Here is a 16,050-nt window from a genome sequence, read left to right on the forward strand (position 1 = left end):
CAGCCTAAGCAAGAGCGAGACCCTGTCTCTACTAAAAATTAGAAAGAAATTAGCCAGACAACTAAAAATATATAGAAAAAATTAGCAGGGCAGGGTGGTGCATGCCTGTTGTCCCAGCTACTCAGGAGGCTGAGGCAGAAGGATTGCTTGAGTCCAGGAGTTTGAGGTTGCTGTGCGATACGCTGACGCCATGGCACTCTAGCCCAGGTAACAGAGAGAGACTCTGTCTCAAAATAAAATAAAAAAGTAAAAGGGTCTTGGCAGGCCGGGTCCAGTGGCTCACACTTGTAATCCTAGCACTCTGGGAGGCCGAGGCAGGAGGATCTCTTGAGCTCAGGAGTTAAAGATCAGCTTGAGCCCTGAGCAAGAGCAAAACCCTGTCTCTACTAAAAACAGAAAACATTAGCCAGGCATGGTGATATATGCCTGTAGTAGCAGCTACTTGAGAGGCTGAGATAGGAGGACTGCTTGTGCTTAGGAGTTTGAGGTTTCCGTGAACTAGGCTGTGCTGTGGCACTCTAGCCCAGGCAACAAAGCAAGACTCTGTCTCTTTCAATCAATCAATCAAACAATCAATAAGAAGGTCTTGGGTCCCCAGAAACATGCAAGAACTACTGATCTAAATTATAGCCTAGAGAAGCCAATGCCACCAATGCCATCTTTGCCACCATGTAGGAAGAGCCAATGTGAGAATGAAGTCAACAAAGAAGAAAGCATAGCTGAAAAATGGCATCTTGGTAACATAGTTTCAGATCCTGAATCTAGTCAACCTTGAAGCTATACACATTTCTGGACTTGCTAGCTGCATGAGTCAATGAATTCCTTTTGGCTTAAACTAGGATCAGCTACTTGCAACCAAAAATGTCCTCAGACATCTGGATTTCCAACTGGGGACTTCAAGGGAAGAAAGTAAGGGAAAATTACAAGGGACCAGGGCATAAATTAATTATTCAAGCAGCAATCTGGGTAGTAGACATGTTAAATAAAAAGCCCAAGGAAAAGTTTAAATTTATTTTAATAAACATGACAGACACTGGAAAACACTGTCCTAGTAGTTCCCACATAAGTTCCTCAGTTTCCATGGGCAATAGAGGTGGTTCAGCTTACCTCACATTGTCACTAAGTGTTAACAAGGACATCAGAACTGAAAGAGAAATGTCAATTTGTTTAGAAGAAATGAATAAATTTATCTCACTAGACTTTGGAAAATTTTAGTTTAGAAAACTATTTCTGGGGAAAAAGCATTAGGTAACTTAGGTCAAATATAAAAAATTTCCCCAATAGTCTATTCTGTAGACTTACATTTTCTCTGAATGTGTCTAATTTCTGAATCCTAGTCTTTTTTCTTTTCTTTTTCTTTTTGAGACAAGGTCTCACTCTGTCACCCAGGCTAGAGTGCAGTGATGTCATCATAGCTCACTGCAACCTCTAACTCCTGGGCTCAAGCAATGTTCCTGCCGCAGGCCCTCAAGTAGCTGGGACTACAGGCTCATGACACCATGCCTGACTAATTTTTCTATTTATTTATTTCTTTTTTTTCGTAGAGATGGGGTCTCTGGTCTCACTCTTGCTTTAGCTGGTCTTGAACTCCTGACTTTAAGTGATCCTCCCACCCCAGCCTCCCAAAGGGCTAAGATTACAGGCATTAGCACCTGGCCTGAATCCTAGCTTTTAAAGAAACCTTTGAACCTTGTTTTTTCATAGGCCGAATTTCTAATTTATATGTTTTCAAGAAAATACATAGTAATGTAATCTATCACTGCCCATACTAGGTTGAATAGCATCCCCCCTAAATTTCACATCCACTAGAACCTCAGAATGTGATCTTACTTAGAAATATGATCTTTGTAGATAAACTTAGTTAAGATGAGTTCATATTAGAGTACTGTGGGCCCTAAATCCAATGACTGATATCCTTATAAAAAAAGGTATATGAAGATACACACCAGGAAAAAGGCCATAAAAGGAGACAGATTTTGGAGTGATGTCGTGACAAGGCAAGGAAGGCTGAGGATTGCCGGCAATCACCAGAAGCTAGAAAGAGGCAAGGAAGGATTCCTCCCTAGATCCTTTACAGGGAGCATGGCTCTGCTGACACCTTGATTTTGGACTTCTAGCCTCCAGAACTGTGACAGAATAAATTTGTTTTAAACCATCCAGTTTGTGGCACTTAGTTACAGCAATCCTAGGCAATGAATACAATCAATGCCTAATTTGGCCAATTTAAAGTTCATCTAGACTACAATTTAGCTATCTTTGGGGGGAAAAGGTTAAAATCAACCAAAGCTTCACTTTGCACCCATTTTTTTTTATTGTAGTAAAATACACATATATAAAATTTACCATTTTGACCATATGAAAGTGTACAGTTCATGCTTTAAGCATACAGTTCTCCTTCCTTGTCTGTGGTTTGCTTTCCTCAGTTTCAGTTACCTGCTATCAACCCTAGTCCAAAAATAGATGAATGTAGTATAATATTTTGAGAGAGATAGAGACCACATTCACATAACTTTTATTATAGGACATTGTTATAATTGTTCTACTTTATTATTAGTTGTTGTTAATCTCTTACTATGACTACTTTATAAATTAAACTGTATCACAGGTCTGTACCTATAGGAAAAAATAGTATATACATGGTTTGGTACTATCCAAGGTTTCAGGCATCCACGGGGGGGTTGGGAGGGTCTTGGAACAGATCCCTCTAGTATAAGGGGGGACTACTGTATTCAAAATGTTGCTTGTACCTGTTTTTAATGTTTTAATGGACTCTGTTTTAACTGTGGGCATCAGCCAATCAGGAAAGGGGCAAGAGTGGAATAAGCCTTAGAGGAAGCATAATCCATTTCCAAATTCATTCTTGCCTACAATCTAGTGCTAATGAGGAGTCTGGCCCCAGAAAAGTCCATAAGATTTTGCCTTATTTATACTGAAATTGTGATTAACCACAGGAAAACTAAGAGTTAACTGGAGAGCTAAGTGTAAATATGCCAGTGCTAGAAAAAATTCAAACTTCATTTCTACTGATAAAGTTTCATCTTCAAAATGATAATCATTATGAAAGATGTTACCTATCTTTTATGTTGTCTCAGACGGTTAATGTAAACTCTTGCAGTTTTATTTTAAAACCCTAAGAATGGAGCGAATAAATTCCTGGGCACTTCTAATTCTTTACACACACAGTGTCAAAACTTTTTCTACTTCTGGTCTCCCCTTCCCTTCTCCTTCCCTCCCCCATGCCCCATGTTTCCTGAGATCTTTGTCAATATTCGGAAAATGCTACTCTTTCCTACCTTCCGGAAATTTTTCTTTGGTATAGTACTTGATTCCAGGATGAATTTTGAAGAAATGTCACACTGTAACAAGAGTAAAAAAAAAGTGTATATATTATAATATTCATCCAATAACCAGCAGTAAAAGGTCACACAAAACAGCAAGGTCAATGAATTTTTTCTATATAAGTTTTGTTTGTTAAAGCTTGCTGAATTTGGGAGAGATAAATACACTTGAGAAAAAATGTTGGAAGACAAGCATCTCTTATAACTTAGTTCTATTATTTTTAGCAAGTTTTGTATTAACATTCAGCAAAATATAACAAATGTTAACAAACCTCCATGCACTTTACAAAGCTTAATTCATATTCACCCTTCTCAATTAAATTTTAATGAATTTCACCATTACCTTTTATAGATGCAGAAAGTTAATCTCTTGTCCTCTGTTATTGATTTGTGAAACAAAAGTGCCAGTTTCTTTCCATGAATAATTATAGAATATTCTAAGTTAAACATCTGCTTATTAGTCTGCCACTTTACTTAATGGGCACTTATTTAGCCTACCACCTTATTTAAAGGATGAAGGAAAAGGCCCAAATTTGTTTAAGGTCACAGAACTTGTTAGTGGTTTAGAATTTATATCTTTAAAAGTTCAAGCTATTTTCTAATCATTTAAAATTTAAGAGTATTGCAGAGAATAAAGACAGGTTAGAGAGGTAACAATAGAAGCAACTATTTGCTTTTAATTTTTTTTTTTTTTTTTTTTTTGTTGAGACAGTCTCACTTTGTTGCCCAGGCTAGAGTGAGTGCCGTGGCGTCAGCTTAGCTCACAGCAACCTCAAACTCCTGGGCTCAAGCGATCCTACTGCCTCAGCCTCCCGAGTAGCTGGGACTACAGGCATGCGCCACTATGCCCGGCTAATTTTTTCTATATAGATTTTTTTAGGTGTCCATATAATGTCTTTCTATTTTTAGTAGAGACGAGGTCTCGCTCAGGCTGGTCTCGAACTCCTGACCTTGAGCAATCCACCCGCCTCGGCCTCCCAGAGTGCTAGGATTACAGGCGTGAGCCACCGCGCCCGGCCTGCTTTTAATGTTTAGTTTGAGATAAAGGAAATCATTCTCTTGGATGTACTTTCCCATCTGTATCTCTCATTTGAAACTAATTAACAATCCGTTGGCCACAGGATCTCCAGTGATAACTATAGGAGGTGAGTTCAAGACCTGGCTAAAATTTTTAATCCACTGTCAACAATACTAGCAATACACATAGTCAAAAAAAATTCACTATTTTATTCCACCTCAATTCCATCATCTCCTTTGTACTTGTCATTATTTAAAATGAAATACATAACTATGTGAATACTCAGTTACAGGATGAGTAACTTCACGTTCCAACTGGAACAATAAAAAACTCATAATCAAATTGACTGAGATTTTAATTGTGTAGAAACGCTGGCGATTACACATTTTTTAATAGTTCACTTTGCTTTTCATTTTTACGCTTCCAGGTTTTACCGTGGCTGAGAACAGAAGAAAAAATAAATAAACATATATGATGTATAATTTTTTTTAAGTCAGAAGTTTAAACGGCCAGAAAGGTAACTAAGAAGCCGACATAAAATAGCCACAGATGATTAATAACACATTTTATGAAAGGCACATGGAAATAAATAGCAACAAAAGCTATTTTCATGACAATCTTATATCTCACAATTACTGAAAGGAAACTCAATTTCCATAGCAATTTATTGTGATTCAGGTGGAACATGTCCTTCTCATTCCCTAAGTAGACAGTTGTTTTTCATATAAAAGCAGAGTTTGTGGAGAGAAGGCTTAAGGGTATGAAACCATGGGGCAGCAAGAGGAAGTGAAGGCACTCAAGATGCCCTGCTTCAGACTCCTGAGCTTCGCTTGTGAGGATTGTCTTGTAGGTACTAACTTGGAGACGGAATCCTAAAGCACCGGTAGGCGTAAATCCTTCCTCAGAGAGCGCTGACAGAGGAAGCAAGCGGCTAAGATGTGGCGGGACAGGATATCTTCCTCTTCGCCCACCACAGACTCTCTGTCGCAGTAGCCGCCGCTCTGCCATCCACGCAGCTTTCTCGGCCACCTCCAGTTTCCCCGGCGCATTCAGTGGGGTGGCCGGCCGCTTCTGAGAGCTGCGAGGAGAGGCCTGGCGTGCGGAGCCTGCCTCGCTCCCTCCACGGTTCCTCCTTAGAGGGGCTGGCCCGCCGGGGAGAGCCAGCCGAGGCGGCAGACAACCGGCGAGGCGCCAGGCTCGGCAGGGGATTGCTTCTGTCTGGGGCCCGGCCGAGACCGCGTTCGTGCCTCGCGCGCACCCGCTCCGCGTTCTCCCAGCCAATCCGGTACTACTCGCGCGCCCAGAAGCGCTCACGGGTCCTACTCAGGCTGGACCGGCTCCTTCCCGCTCCCAGTACTCTGCATCCGAGCTCTCACTCCTCCCCTGACTCTCCACGAGCTCCACGCCTTGGGGTGTAGCTCCGCCCCTGTCCCCGACTCCGCCTCCGCAACCTCCAGAGTGTGTGCTCTCCTTTTCCCTCAGTCCAGCCATCCAGCCGCTTTGGGTCTCGCGTGCAGCAGAGCGGCCCGGTATCTCCGGCTTCTCTCCGCCACCTCCGCGTGCTCTCCCCGGGAGGCCACCGCGTCCCTCAACCCCAGCTCGCCTCCTCCTAGCCCGACACCGGGTCGCGCGCCTTAACTCCGCCTCCTCCGCGGACCCGCGCTCTCCTGGCGCGGCCTCTCCCCGACGCAGGCCACCGAGTACTCTGCCGCCTCCCCCTCCTTCCCCGCTCGTCTCGCGCTCCCCGGGCTCCCTAGCTCTCGCGCTCTCCGAGGCGAGCGCGCTCCCGGCCCGCGCGCTCCGGGCTCCGGCTTCTCCGGCTCCTGTCAGTGCGGTGACTGCGCTGGGAAACATGGCGACCGAGGGAATGATCCTCACTAACCACGATCATCAAATCCGTGTCGGAGTCCTCACAGGTAACCGGGGGAGGAGGTACGGGACCGCTGCTGCTGCTGCCCTCGACTTGCCTCAGGCTTCTCGCCTGTGGTGGCCCTTCTCTGCGGCCTCGGGAGGAGGGAAGGCTGAGGTGGGGGACTGGGGGGTCCATTTTACTACCGCTGAGAGCTGCTGGAGGTTGGGGGTGTTCCCGCGTGTCCCCCCGGGAGCTGGGGCCGACCCCGTGGGGCGTCAGGCCCCAACGCCTTCGCAGCCGAAGTCCCTGGCCCCCGGGGACCGAGGGGCCGGTGCGGCGGGCGCTGCGGGGCTCCGTGCTGCCGGTGCAGGCGGCGGGATCCTGGCTCCGCAGTCTGAAGCATGCCGGTCTCCGCTGGCCCAGGCTCATCCTTGGCGGTGCTCTTCAGAGAGGGGGGAATCCCTTCTCCACCCCCTTTCTTTCCTCCCCCTCCCCCCATCCGGGCGGCCCCACGCCGTTCTAGCGGTGCTTGCCCCGGGCACCGGCCGGACACGACTCAGGTGTTCATTAGACGAAAGGGCTCCGCCTCCAGCTGCCCCTAGCGGGCCGGGCATCCCCTCAGCCACCCGTGGGACACCCCTCGCCTCCTCCGGGAGATTGAGGATCGGCTTGTGTCCGGACCTCGGAAAGTGTCTGCATTCTTCCTTTCCGAGCAAGGGGCCCGCTGACTGCCTCTTCATTTCCTTAGCGAGGACGGGCTGCAGCCTGAGGCCGGGGATCCTGTTCATTTCACTTGAGAGGGAAGGATTCCCCCACTCGGTCTCCTTTCTGCCCCTCCCTTCTGGGCACCCCCACCCCCCGTGGATCGTCCCGAGGCTGGTGAGGAGCGCACTTTTCCCGGGTCGCGTTTCCCTCTTTCACGGAAGCCGTGTGTGCTCTGCATGTCTGATTCCGTTGCGTTGTATTTGGGTAATATCCCTCAGTTCGACGATAGGCAGTTGCTGCAGGGCATGACTTCCAAGATGAATAGCAAGCCGATTTGTAAGGGGTTTCTGCTGTGGTTTTGTAGTTGCCAAGGTTTATGTGTAATTGAGTGGTGAGGCGGGGGTTAAAGAACTATATTTGGAATCAGACAGCTTAGTTTGGAGTGAAGGAAATCCAAGACTGATGTGATTTCGGAAAAAGAAGCGATGTAGATGGGAATCCTAGTGTCTCCCCTACTTCTTTTTTAATTTTTTTCCTTGACAAATTCTGACAGCTTGAGACGGTGCTCGAGAAGGGACTAAATTGAATGAGACTTGCTTTTATTATTAGGTAGGAAAAATATCTGAGACTGTCGGTAGGTACTGAGTGTAAAGCTTAATTTAGCTGCCGAGTTTTATGAAAAGGGATATCCATCGCCCCCTTTCCTCTCTTTTAAGTAAACGGATTGCCTTTCCCTGGTATTTTTTCCAGATATTAACAAGTGATTAATTGACCTTTTCTAATTGAAAGCCCCTGGGATAGAGAAACTAGTCTAAACCAGTCGCAGGGAGGGGAACCTTTCTCTTCAGAAGACACGCTGTTCTCTTCTTTTGGTGCTGAAACTGTTTGCTTGTGTGAAGATTCAGTTGTATCTCAGAATTCTTGGGGTTGACATTGCTGATCTGGTCGCAGGTTGTAAAAGTATATAGCCTATATCAACCCTCAACTTGCACTTTAAATTCTAGCCATGCTTTGAAAATGAGTACTGAGAGTGAAGTTTAATAGAAACCAAAATATGTCAGCTGTCCTTGGAAATAAAAGGCCATATATGTTTAAAAGTTAAATAATAGAAATATTTTTTAAAAAAATATACATTTTTTATTTAAGATTTCTGTAATAGTTTTATTTAATGAATCATCTTACTTTGGTGAAGTGACATAAGACTGCTTTGAAAAATGCAGCCCTTATCTGGTATCCCTATAGTCCAATAGGGCTAACACAACCGAAGAAACAATGTACGTAATTATTATACAAAAATTGTCTAATATGTTACCTATGTGCTTGGGGGCTAAATGCTAAAGGAATTCCATATTCAGATGGATTAGGAACAAATGTGACTACCTGAAGGAAGAATTTAGTACATTTACCAGAGTCAAGAAGAGCTGGCATTTTTAAGGGGAGCTGAAAGTCAGCAGCAACCTTATAAATAAATTAATATGTAGTTGAGGATGAGACTCTTGAGCAGAATAAAAATGCATTGTAAAGGCCTTGAAAAGCCCAGGTGGAATAGGTAGGTGGCATAGGCAAAATGTCAAGGAGGGAAGATAACATTGACGGTGGAGTTAAAGATAATGTGGAAACGTTATCTCATGAAAATGGGGTACAGTAGTCTAGGGGGAAAAAGTCAAGGGCCAGGAACAGGATGTAGCTGAAGGAATGCAAAAGAAGCTGCAGATTTGGAGGAAGTGGTAACAGAGAGCAATAGGATTTTATGATAAAATGGATATTTGAAGTCAGAAATAACTCTCAGGCCTTTTCTTGAAAAGTTATCGATATTAATATTACCTACTGTGATGGAACATGGAAACATGGAGAAGAATCAGAGCAAAGAGCACCAGTCCTCAGTCTGTGAATAACAGATTTTTATTAAAAACAATTTAATTTCTAGGGACTTGACATTCCATGTGATTTTGGGGGAAAAACACACAAAAACGAAGCTATGTTATACAATTTTGTGTATTCTAGAACTTCAAGTGTTGCAGTTTTACTATTCTTATGCTTTACTGAACTTGAGTATTATAATTTCATACTTAAGAATATTGAGTTGAGAGGCCACACTTAAAACTACAGTTTTTATGTTATAATTTGTGGCTTAAAGGTGGAGGGCTTGTTTTTATAAAATCTCCTGAGCATGCTTCACAATAATGATTTTAAGTATTTTATCTAAATCTATTTTACAAAGGTAGTGGAAAGTGTGATCTTCCCACCCATACAGTTTACAATCCGTTAGATAGTATTTTGGTGAAACTGTATTGCCATTTCTAAAGTCTTTAATTGACTTCTTTGTAACATTACCTGTTGAAAGATGTTTGTACTTTGAAACTTTTCATTCTCTAGATGTTTTGGTGTCTTCATTTCAGTTATGAATTTGGCGGATATAATACAGTCTATTCAAATTTCTCATCAAATTCATTAACTGTATTAGAATTTTTAAAGAATAATGGTAGAAAGGGAAGTATTTAGCAAAAGCTTTTTTGTTTGCTTGACTATCTTGAATTATTTAGAATTGGGAAATCAGATTATGATAATTAATATAACATGGATATTCTAGTTATACTAATTGTTTTTTTAATCAGGAAAATGAGAACATGCATATATATAAAATAGAATGTACATGGAAATGTTTTATGTTGAGGATTATTGTCCATCTCTAAGATCAATATCTTTATTGGTAATTATCTTATATTGATTTGCTAGAAATGAAGATTATATGATCTTTGGTGACCTAAGTTCTTGTTTTTAATATTTTTGTGTCTAATGTTCTCTACTTCTATTACTATTTATAGCAGAATCTAAAGATAATGTGGTAATGAATAACATGAAACAAACACGAATTTTTTTTTTTAACAGCTTCAGTAGTCAGTCTTAACAATTTCATAGCAGGCTCACTATATCTGAAGCGTGTCACTTTTTACATACTTTATTCTGTTTTAAAAGAAGCTGTTTATCAAGGCAGCACATTAGTTCTACCACTGTAGAAGCTCTGCAAAAGGATTACTAGGAAAATAATGAATACATGTATGTATACAATGTAGAATCAGATAAGTATGTTCCATTGGTTAGCCACTGCTGATGTTTGGTAGGAAGGTACTTAACTAAATGTGATAATCCATTGCCTAAATTTTCACTGACTGTGGTGTGAGTGAGAAAAAGATACAAATTTGGGGGACAGGGCATTTGGTAAAATCATATTTTTGCTCTATTAATATACATTTCTATTGCACTAAGCTGTTGATTTGAAATCAGTAGGACATATTGGAACAAATGTAAGAGTAGGAAATAAAGATTAGAGAAAAGGCTAATTGTAAACTAGGACACCAAAAATATTGCAGTAACGTATAGGGAGTATTTCATTCATTCATAAATAAAATCATTCAAAATGTTCAAAAACTGAGTTCTAATCCAAGATGCTCCTCTTATAACTCTGGAATTGTTCAATGTTCAAGTATTTATTTTATTTCATTCTTCAAACTTATTAAATATTGTCAGTATCATTTTCTGAAAAATAAATTTATTAATAAGGAAAGGATATATAAATATATCTTTTTTTTTTTGGATAGATGTTGTCACTAAGTAGGCAAATCACTATTGCAAACAAAACCTGAATCCTACCAAGTGGCATTTGTGTGTTAGGGCAAACTCAGCTATTTTTTTTTTTTTTTTTTGGTATGTGTTTTTTAATGTTGATCTATATGACTACTGTTAAAAAGAAACCTATTTCTCAAACTAGATCATTCTTTCATGAATTTTTGGTTGGAAGCAATGTATTAGAGAATTAAATGTTTAGTCACAAGCAGGAAAATGTTAAATTAATTTCTAATGAATATGTTTAATATTATCACTGTTCAAAGACTTTATGAAGTACTAGTTGCTACGTAGTAAAAGTTTAACTATATTAAAAACACGTATTACTATTTGATCTCAAACTGAGGCATATACTGGAGAATCAACAGTATGCTATTAGAGTGGAAGTGATGAATAAGAGTCGATTTTAACTTACTGGTGATAGATTCCTTGTTAAGTTGAACAGGGTGCTTTTTTGAAACAATCTAGTTACATAGATAAAATCTCTACTCTGCTTTTGCAAATAATATTGAAGAACAATGAAGTATATTTGGAATTTGAGATGTTAAAAAAAGAGATCCTGAAAAATAACATAATAAAACCACAAAAGGGCCGGGCACGGTGGCTCACGCCTGTAATCCTAGCACTCTGGGAGGCCGAGGTGGGCGGATCGTTTGAGCTCAGGAGTTCGAGACAAGCCTGAGCAAGAGCGAGACCCCATCTCTACTAAAAATAGAAAGAAATTATATGGACAGCTAAAAATATATATGAAAAATTAGCTGGGCATGGTGGTGCATGCCTGTAGTCCCAGCTACTCGGGAGGCTGAGACAGGAGGATCCCTTGAACCCAGGAGTTTGAGGTTGCTGTGAGCTAGGCTGACGCCATGGCACTCTAGCCCGGGGAACAGAGTGAGACTCTGTCTCAAAAAAAAAAAAAAAAACAAAAAACCACAAAAGATTTCTTCCTTCACATCTGGGCAGAGAAGATAAATACCAAGAAAGAAAAAAATACTGTTTAACCTTCTTAAAAGTAATTGGGGCTGTAGTCAATAGGAATGATATGTAATCTTACTTTCATTAAAAAATTCTTTTGAGCCACCTCTCAAAAAGCAAATGTCTAACAAAATATTGCCAAGGAGAAGTTCTATCCAGGGTGTTTATATGAATTCATAAACTAGTTTGTATTTAATCAATTCATCTTAACTAAGTAAGTAGAACTTCTTAAAAATTTTATAATTAAAATGACTCCAGTGGCTTTGTCACAGTAACTTTGCCAGTATTTATACATTGTGAAAGAGCTGGTTTAAAACTATTGTGCTTTATTTAAAAAAAAATTTTTATGTGGAATCCTTCACTAATTTGCATGTCATCCTTGTGCAGGGGCCATGCTAATCTTCTCTGAATCATTCCAATTTTAGTATATGTGCTGCTGAACCGAGCACAAACTATTGTACTTTAAAAATATTTTTTAATTTCAGAAATAAAAGAGCAAGGAAATGAGATGTGGTAAAAGAAATGTTACCATAATTTGGGCACTGCTTCTCAAATTGGGGTACATGGCATTGTGTCAAGGGATACCCCAAAGGCTGAGAATCTAAGCTGTGTAACAAAGAATCATTTTTGAAGTATAATTTCACTTGAGAGTCTATAATTTAAATCACTTTACTATTAAGATAAACATAAGTAAATTAGGCACAGAGTGTAGAATTCACATAAGCTTTTAAGGTACAATCAGAAACTCAAAGAAATTTCAAGTGAACCCATTATATTTCAAGTGAATTCCAGACTTCATCATTCTTCTTTGTTATTGGTACTTTGGCAAAAAAATGTTAGCAGCACTGGGTCACAGAACACTGGAAGACTCATGTTCTAATGCTAGTCTAGCTAGTGAAGTTTTATTGACTGGAGCATATTACATAATTCTCTCCCAGCTTTTCTTACCACTAAAATGAAGAAATCATTCTCTAAGATCACTTCAGGCTCTCATTGCAATGTATGTTTCTACTTTTAGCATTCTGACCCGCTGGAAAGAGAAACATAGGATATTAGACTTAATTTTTTCCTGTCTTTATAATGGGAATGATTATGGGTGAGGAGTATAATGCACATAAAAATGTAAGATAATAAGTAATGGAAGAAACCATCAAATTTTCTGAAATTAGGTTCTGTCATTATAAACTGAAGGATAAAATTTAGATTTTTATTTAGAAATTTTTGTGGCATTAATCTTCTTTCTGTTACTAGCAGTCTTACACTTAGTTTCAGAATCAGCTCAGGCTTCACTTCTCAACAAAATCTTTCCTAGGAATTATTTTCTTCAATGATGTCTTTCTTTGTTTTCCTACAGTGTTTATAAATGTTATCTATACCGTGTTATGTATTTGTGGAGGCTGCATGGTGTAGTTAAAAAAGACTTTGGAGTGAGACAGACTTGGATTTCATCTTCTATTTGCCCTTTATTTGGGGAAGCCATTTAGCCTCTCCAAGTTTTAGTTTTCTTCTCCAAAACAAAGATGGAAACACCTACTTCACAGAGTTTTAAGAACTAAGATAATGTATGTGAAGATGCTGAGCATCTATGTTTAACTTGGAGCACATACACAATAATCTTTAGTTCCTTTCTTCTTTGAATGTTGCTTTGGAGCAATTTGCTAGCAGTTCCATGTATTCACTTCTTATTTAAAGTAGATCTTAAGGTTCTTGAAGCAGGTGATTGTGTTCTTTGCTTCTCTTGTGCCCCTTTTTTTTTCATAGCATGTATTAATGAAGTAATTGCATAGAAGGTGTTTAATAAAAAATTGGGGTGTGAAATTTATATAGTACATTAGGAAGCAGCTACCCAGAAACGTTTTAACTAAACTAGAATTTGGCTGCAATTAATAAAATGGTATTTTGGGGTAGATGAAGAGGGATTAAGTGTTTTTTAAAAGCTATATATTCCTGGTAACAGGGCGATATTAATAATGCTGTGTATTTGAGATGTTTTATCATGTCAAATTTCATATATTGCTTTAATTGACACTGGGCATAGTTTGTATGAGGATTATTTTGGAACACTGGAATTTGGTATTATCTTAAAAACTGAAAATTTGAAATTATAGGCCAAAAAAATTGAAAATGCTGTTATGTCAATGATTAAATCTGCTAATTAAAATAGCACTGCTAGGAGTCAAAAGTTGTACCTCTTCTACCACTTTCAAGACACGCAATCACATTTTACTTCAATTTCCTTAGCTTTAAATTGGGGTAATTATGCTTACCTTACCAAGCTAATGCGAGGAACAAAAGAAATGACGTATTTAATATTCAGCACGTACTGTGTGCCAAGCCCTTAGCAAGTAAGACAGGTTCGGTCCTTATTGTCTTGGAGTTTATATTCTAGCACTAACATGAAAACACTTCAGTCAGGTTGGATATTAACAAATTCATGCTTCATTTATGTTGCATTTCAAGGAATAAAATACTTCTGTATTTTATTTTTATGTACATAACTTAAGTACAGGCACCAAAACTTTTTATTTTTAAGCCATTTTGATACAAAATTTTAAGCTAGTACATATTTCCTGATTTCTAAGTGAAGATAATTGAACAGAATTTTTTTTTGTTTAATCCAAGTTTAAATAATTATAGCTAACATTTATTAGGCACTTATATTCTATTTGTGCTAAGCACATTGGTTATGTTATTTAATCTTTATAATTTTTATAAAGTACTATCTTATTACTTTTATACTGACTGAGGAGTATAGAGGTTAGGTAACTTGTTCAGGATTACAGCACTGGCAGCGTCAGGGTTCAAGCACAAATCTGACTGTGCTTAGCAATTATATTTCTATATTCTATTCTAAATATCTGTTATTGTGGTGTACAATAGGATGGTTGCATAATTTATTTGGTTGTCAGTTATGATTTTATACATTTGTCCTTCTAGCTTCTAATCTATTAATGTATCCTTGGGAAGCACATAAACAGACTTGTTAAGAGTTATATGTGATATTATGATACATTCAGTTAGACTTGAAGTGGGGTCTAAAAAATAAATATTTTCACTTTTGGTTTCAGGGTATCAGAGGTTAAATAGGTATTGCTGTAATAAATGTTTTTACTTATTTCTTTGTATACTACTTTGCAATTTCAGGGTCATAGCTAATTGTGTCTTCCTGATACTGAATATGTTAATAAAAATGCAGAAACTTGTGAAAGAGGGCCAGGCGTGGTGGCTCACACCTGTAATCCTAGCAGTCTCGGAGTTTGAGGTGGGAGGATCACTCGAGGTCAGGGGTTTGAGACCAGCCTGAGCAAGAGCGAGACCCCATCTCTACTAAAAATAGAAAGAAATAATCCAGACACCTAAAAATATATAGAAAAAATTAGCCGGGCATAGTGGTGCATGCCTGTAGTCCCAGCTACTCGGGAGGCTAAGGCAGAAGGATTGCTTGAGCCCAGGAGTCTGAGGTTGCTGTGAGTGAGGCTGATGCCACAGCACTCTAGCCTGGGCAACAGAGTGAGACTCTGTCTCAAAAAACAAAAAAACAAACAAAAAAAAACTTGTGAAAGAAAAAGAACAAGTACAATCTGAGTGCTAAATAGAAATGAAATGTTTCCTCTAATTCTCTATTTGCTGTTCTTTTTTTTTAACATTAAGAAAAAAATGCACTTGAAGTTAATCTTTAAAGTCTAATTCAGGTTAAGAACTGTTGGAGATCTTGGAAATAAGAAATTGCATCTAAAAACAGTAAATACTACTTTCAGACATAAAAATGGTGAAGAAACATTTAAAAATCATGATCCCCATTTCACTTAAGAGTCAGTACTGAACATTTTGGTTTTAATGCAAACTAAAAATTATGCTTTGATAAAATTAATATCCATGTAGTAGAAGTTGCATTTGAAACTTCAAGTGGGAAAGCTCCCAAATTCTTATGTCATCTTTTAATTAGTTTAAAAGACTTATGAAAGTATGTTTGTGTGTTGTAAAAAATGTAATAATACAGAAAGGTAAAATGTGAAATTAAGCTTTATCATCTTACTTCTCTAGTCTCTCTCTTTCTCAGGTTAACCACTTTTAAAAATTTGGTTTTCGTTTATTCTTCTGTATGTGATCATATATTTGAATATGCCTATGTGGAATCATATAGTACATCAGAGTTTGCAAATTGGTAGACCACTGGCTATAACTGACCAGTATCCATGTTTTGTTAAGCCTGTATTGTGTTTTTTAGAAAAAATATTTGTTTCTACTACTTAAGACATATTTCATATAAAACCTGTATTTTTTGCTTAAGATTCAGCAATGCTACAACCTCTTTCTCACATGACAATAGTTGGTTAGAGTGACTGCCCCCTTGAGATAGGTCATTCTCTGGTTTCCCACAGTTTCTGTTTAATCTATTTATATTATCCTCCTGACTCTTGTAGGTATTTGAGTTTGTGATCTTGCTCATGCATAGTATTCTGCACCTCGCTCCTGTACTTCCTCCCTCTGCGATATATTTTGGACATCTTTTCAAATTTGTGAAAATAATATTAGTAAAT

At 39.0% G+C, this 16,050-nt stretch overlaps 1 protein-coding gene and 1 pseudogene across 12 annotated transcripts in view; one reads left to right on the plus strand and one right to left on the minus strand.

Moving 5' to 3' along the window:
* The first annotated feature begins 5,824 nt into the window (after positions 1 to 5,824).
* Positions 5,825 to 16,050, plus strand: part of GPHN (gephyrin) — a 540,339-nt gene continuing 530,113 nt past the window's right edge. For 8 of the 12 annotated variants that reach the window (XM_069487828.1, XM_069487899.1, XM_069487867.1 and 5 more), the window contains exon 1: positions 5,825 to 6,272. In XM_069487828.1, the coding sequence (XP_069343929.1) occupies positions 6,209 to 6,272 (64 nt within the window). In that variant the 5' untranslated portion in view covers positions 5,825 to 6,208. The remainder of the gene's footprint in view (positions 6,273 to 16,050) is intronic. The other 4 variants (XM_069487876.1, XM_069487811.1, XM_069487819.1 and 1 more) reach the window with 3 other exon arrangements.
* Positions 11,845 to 11,958, minus strand: LOC138381013 (U6 spliceosomal RNA; annotated as a pseudogene).

Source organism: Eulemur rufifrons, chromosome 2 (genome assembly GCF_041146395.1).
Source record: "Eulemur rufifrons isolate Redbay chromosome 2, OSU_ERuf_1, whole genome shotgun sequence".
In the NCBI taxonomy this organism is placed as follows: domain Eukaryota; kingdom Metazoa; phylum Chordata; class Mammalia; order Primates; family Lemuridae; genus Eulemur; species Eulemur rufifrons.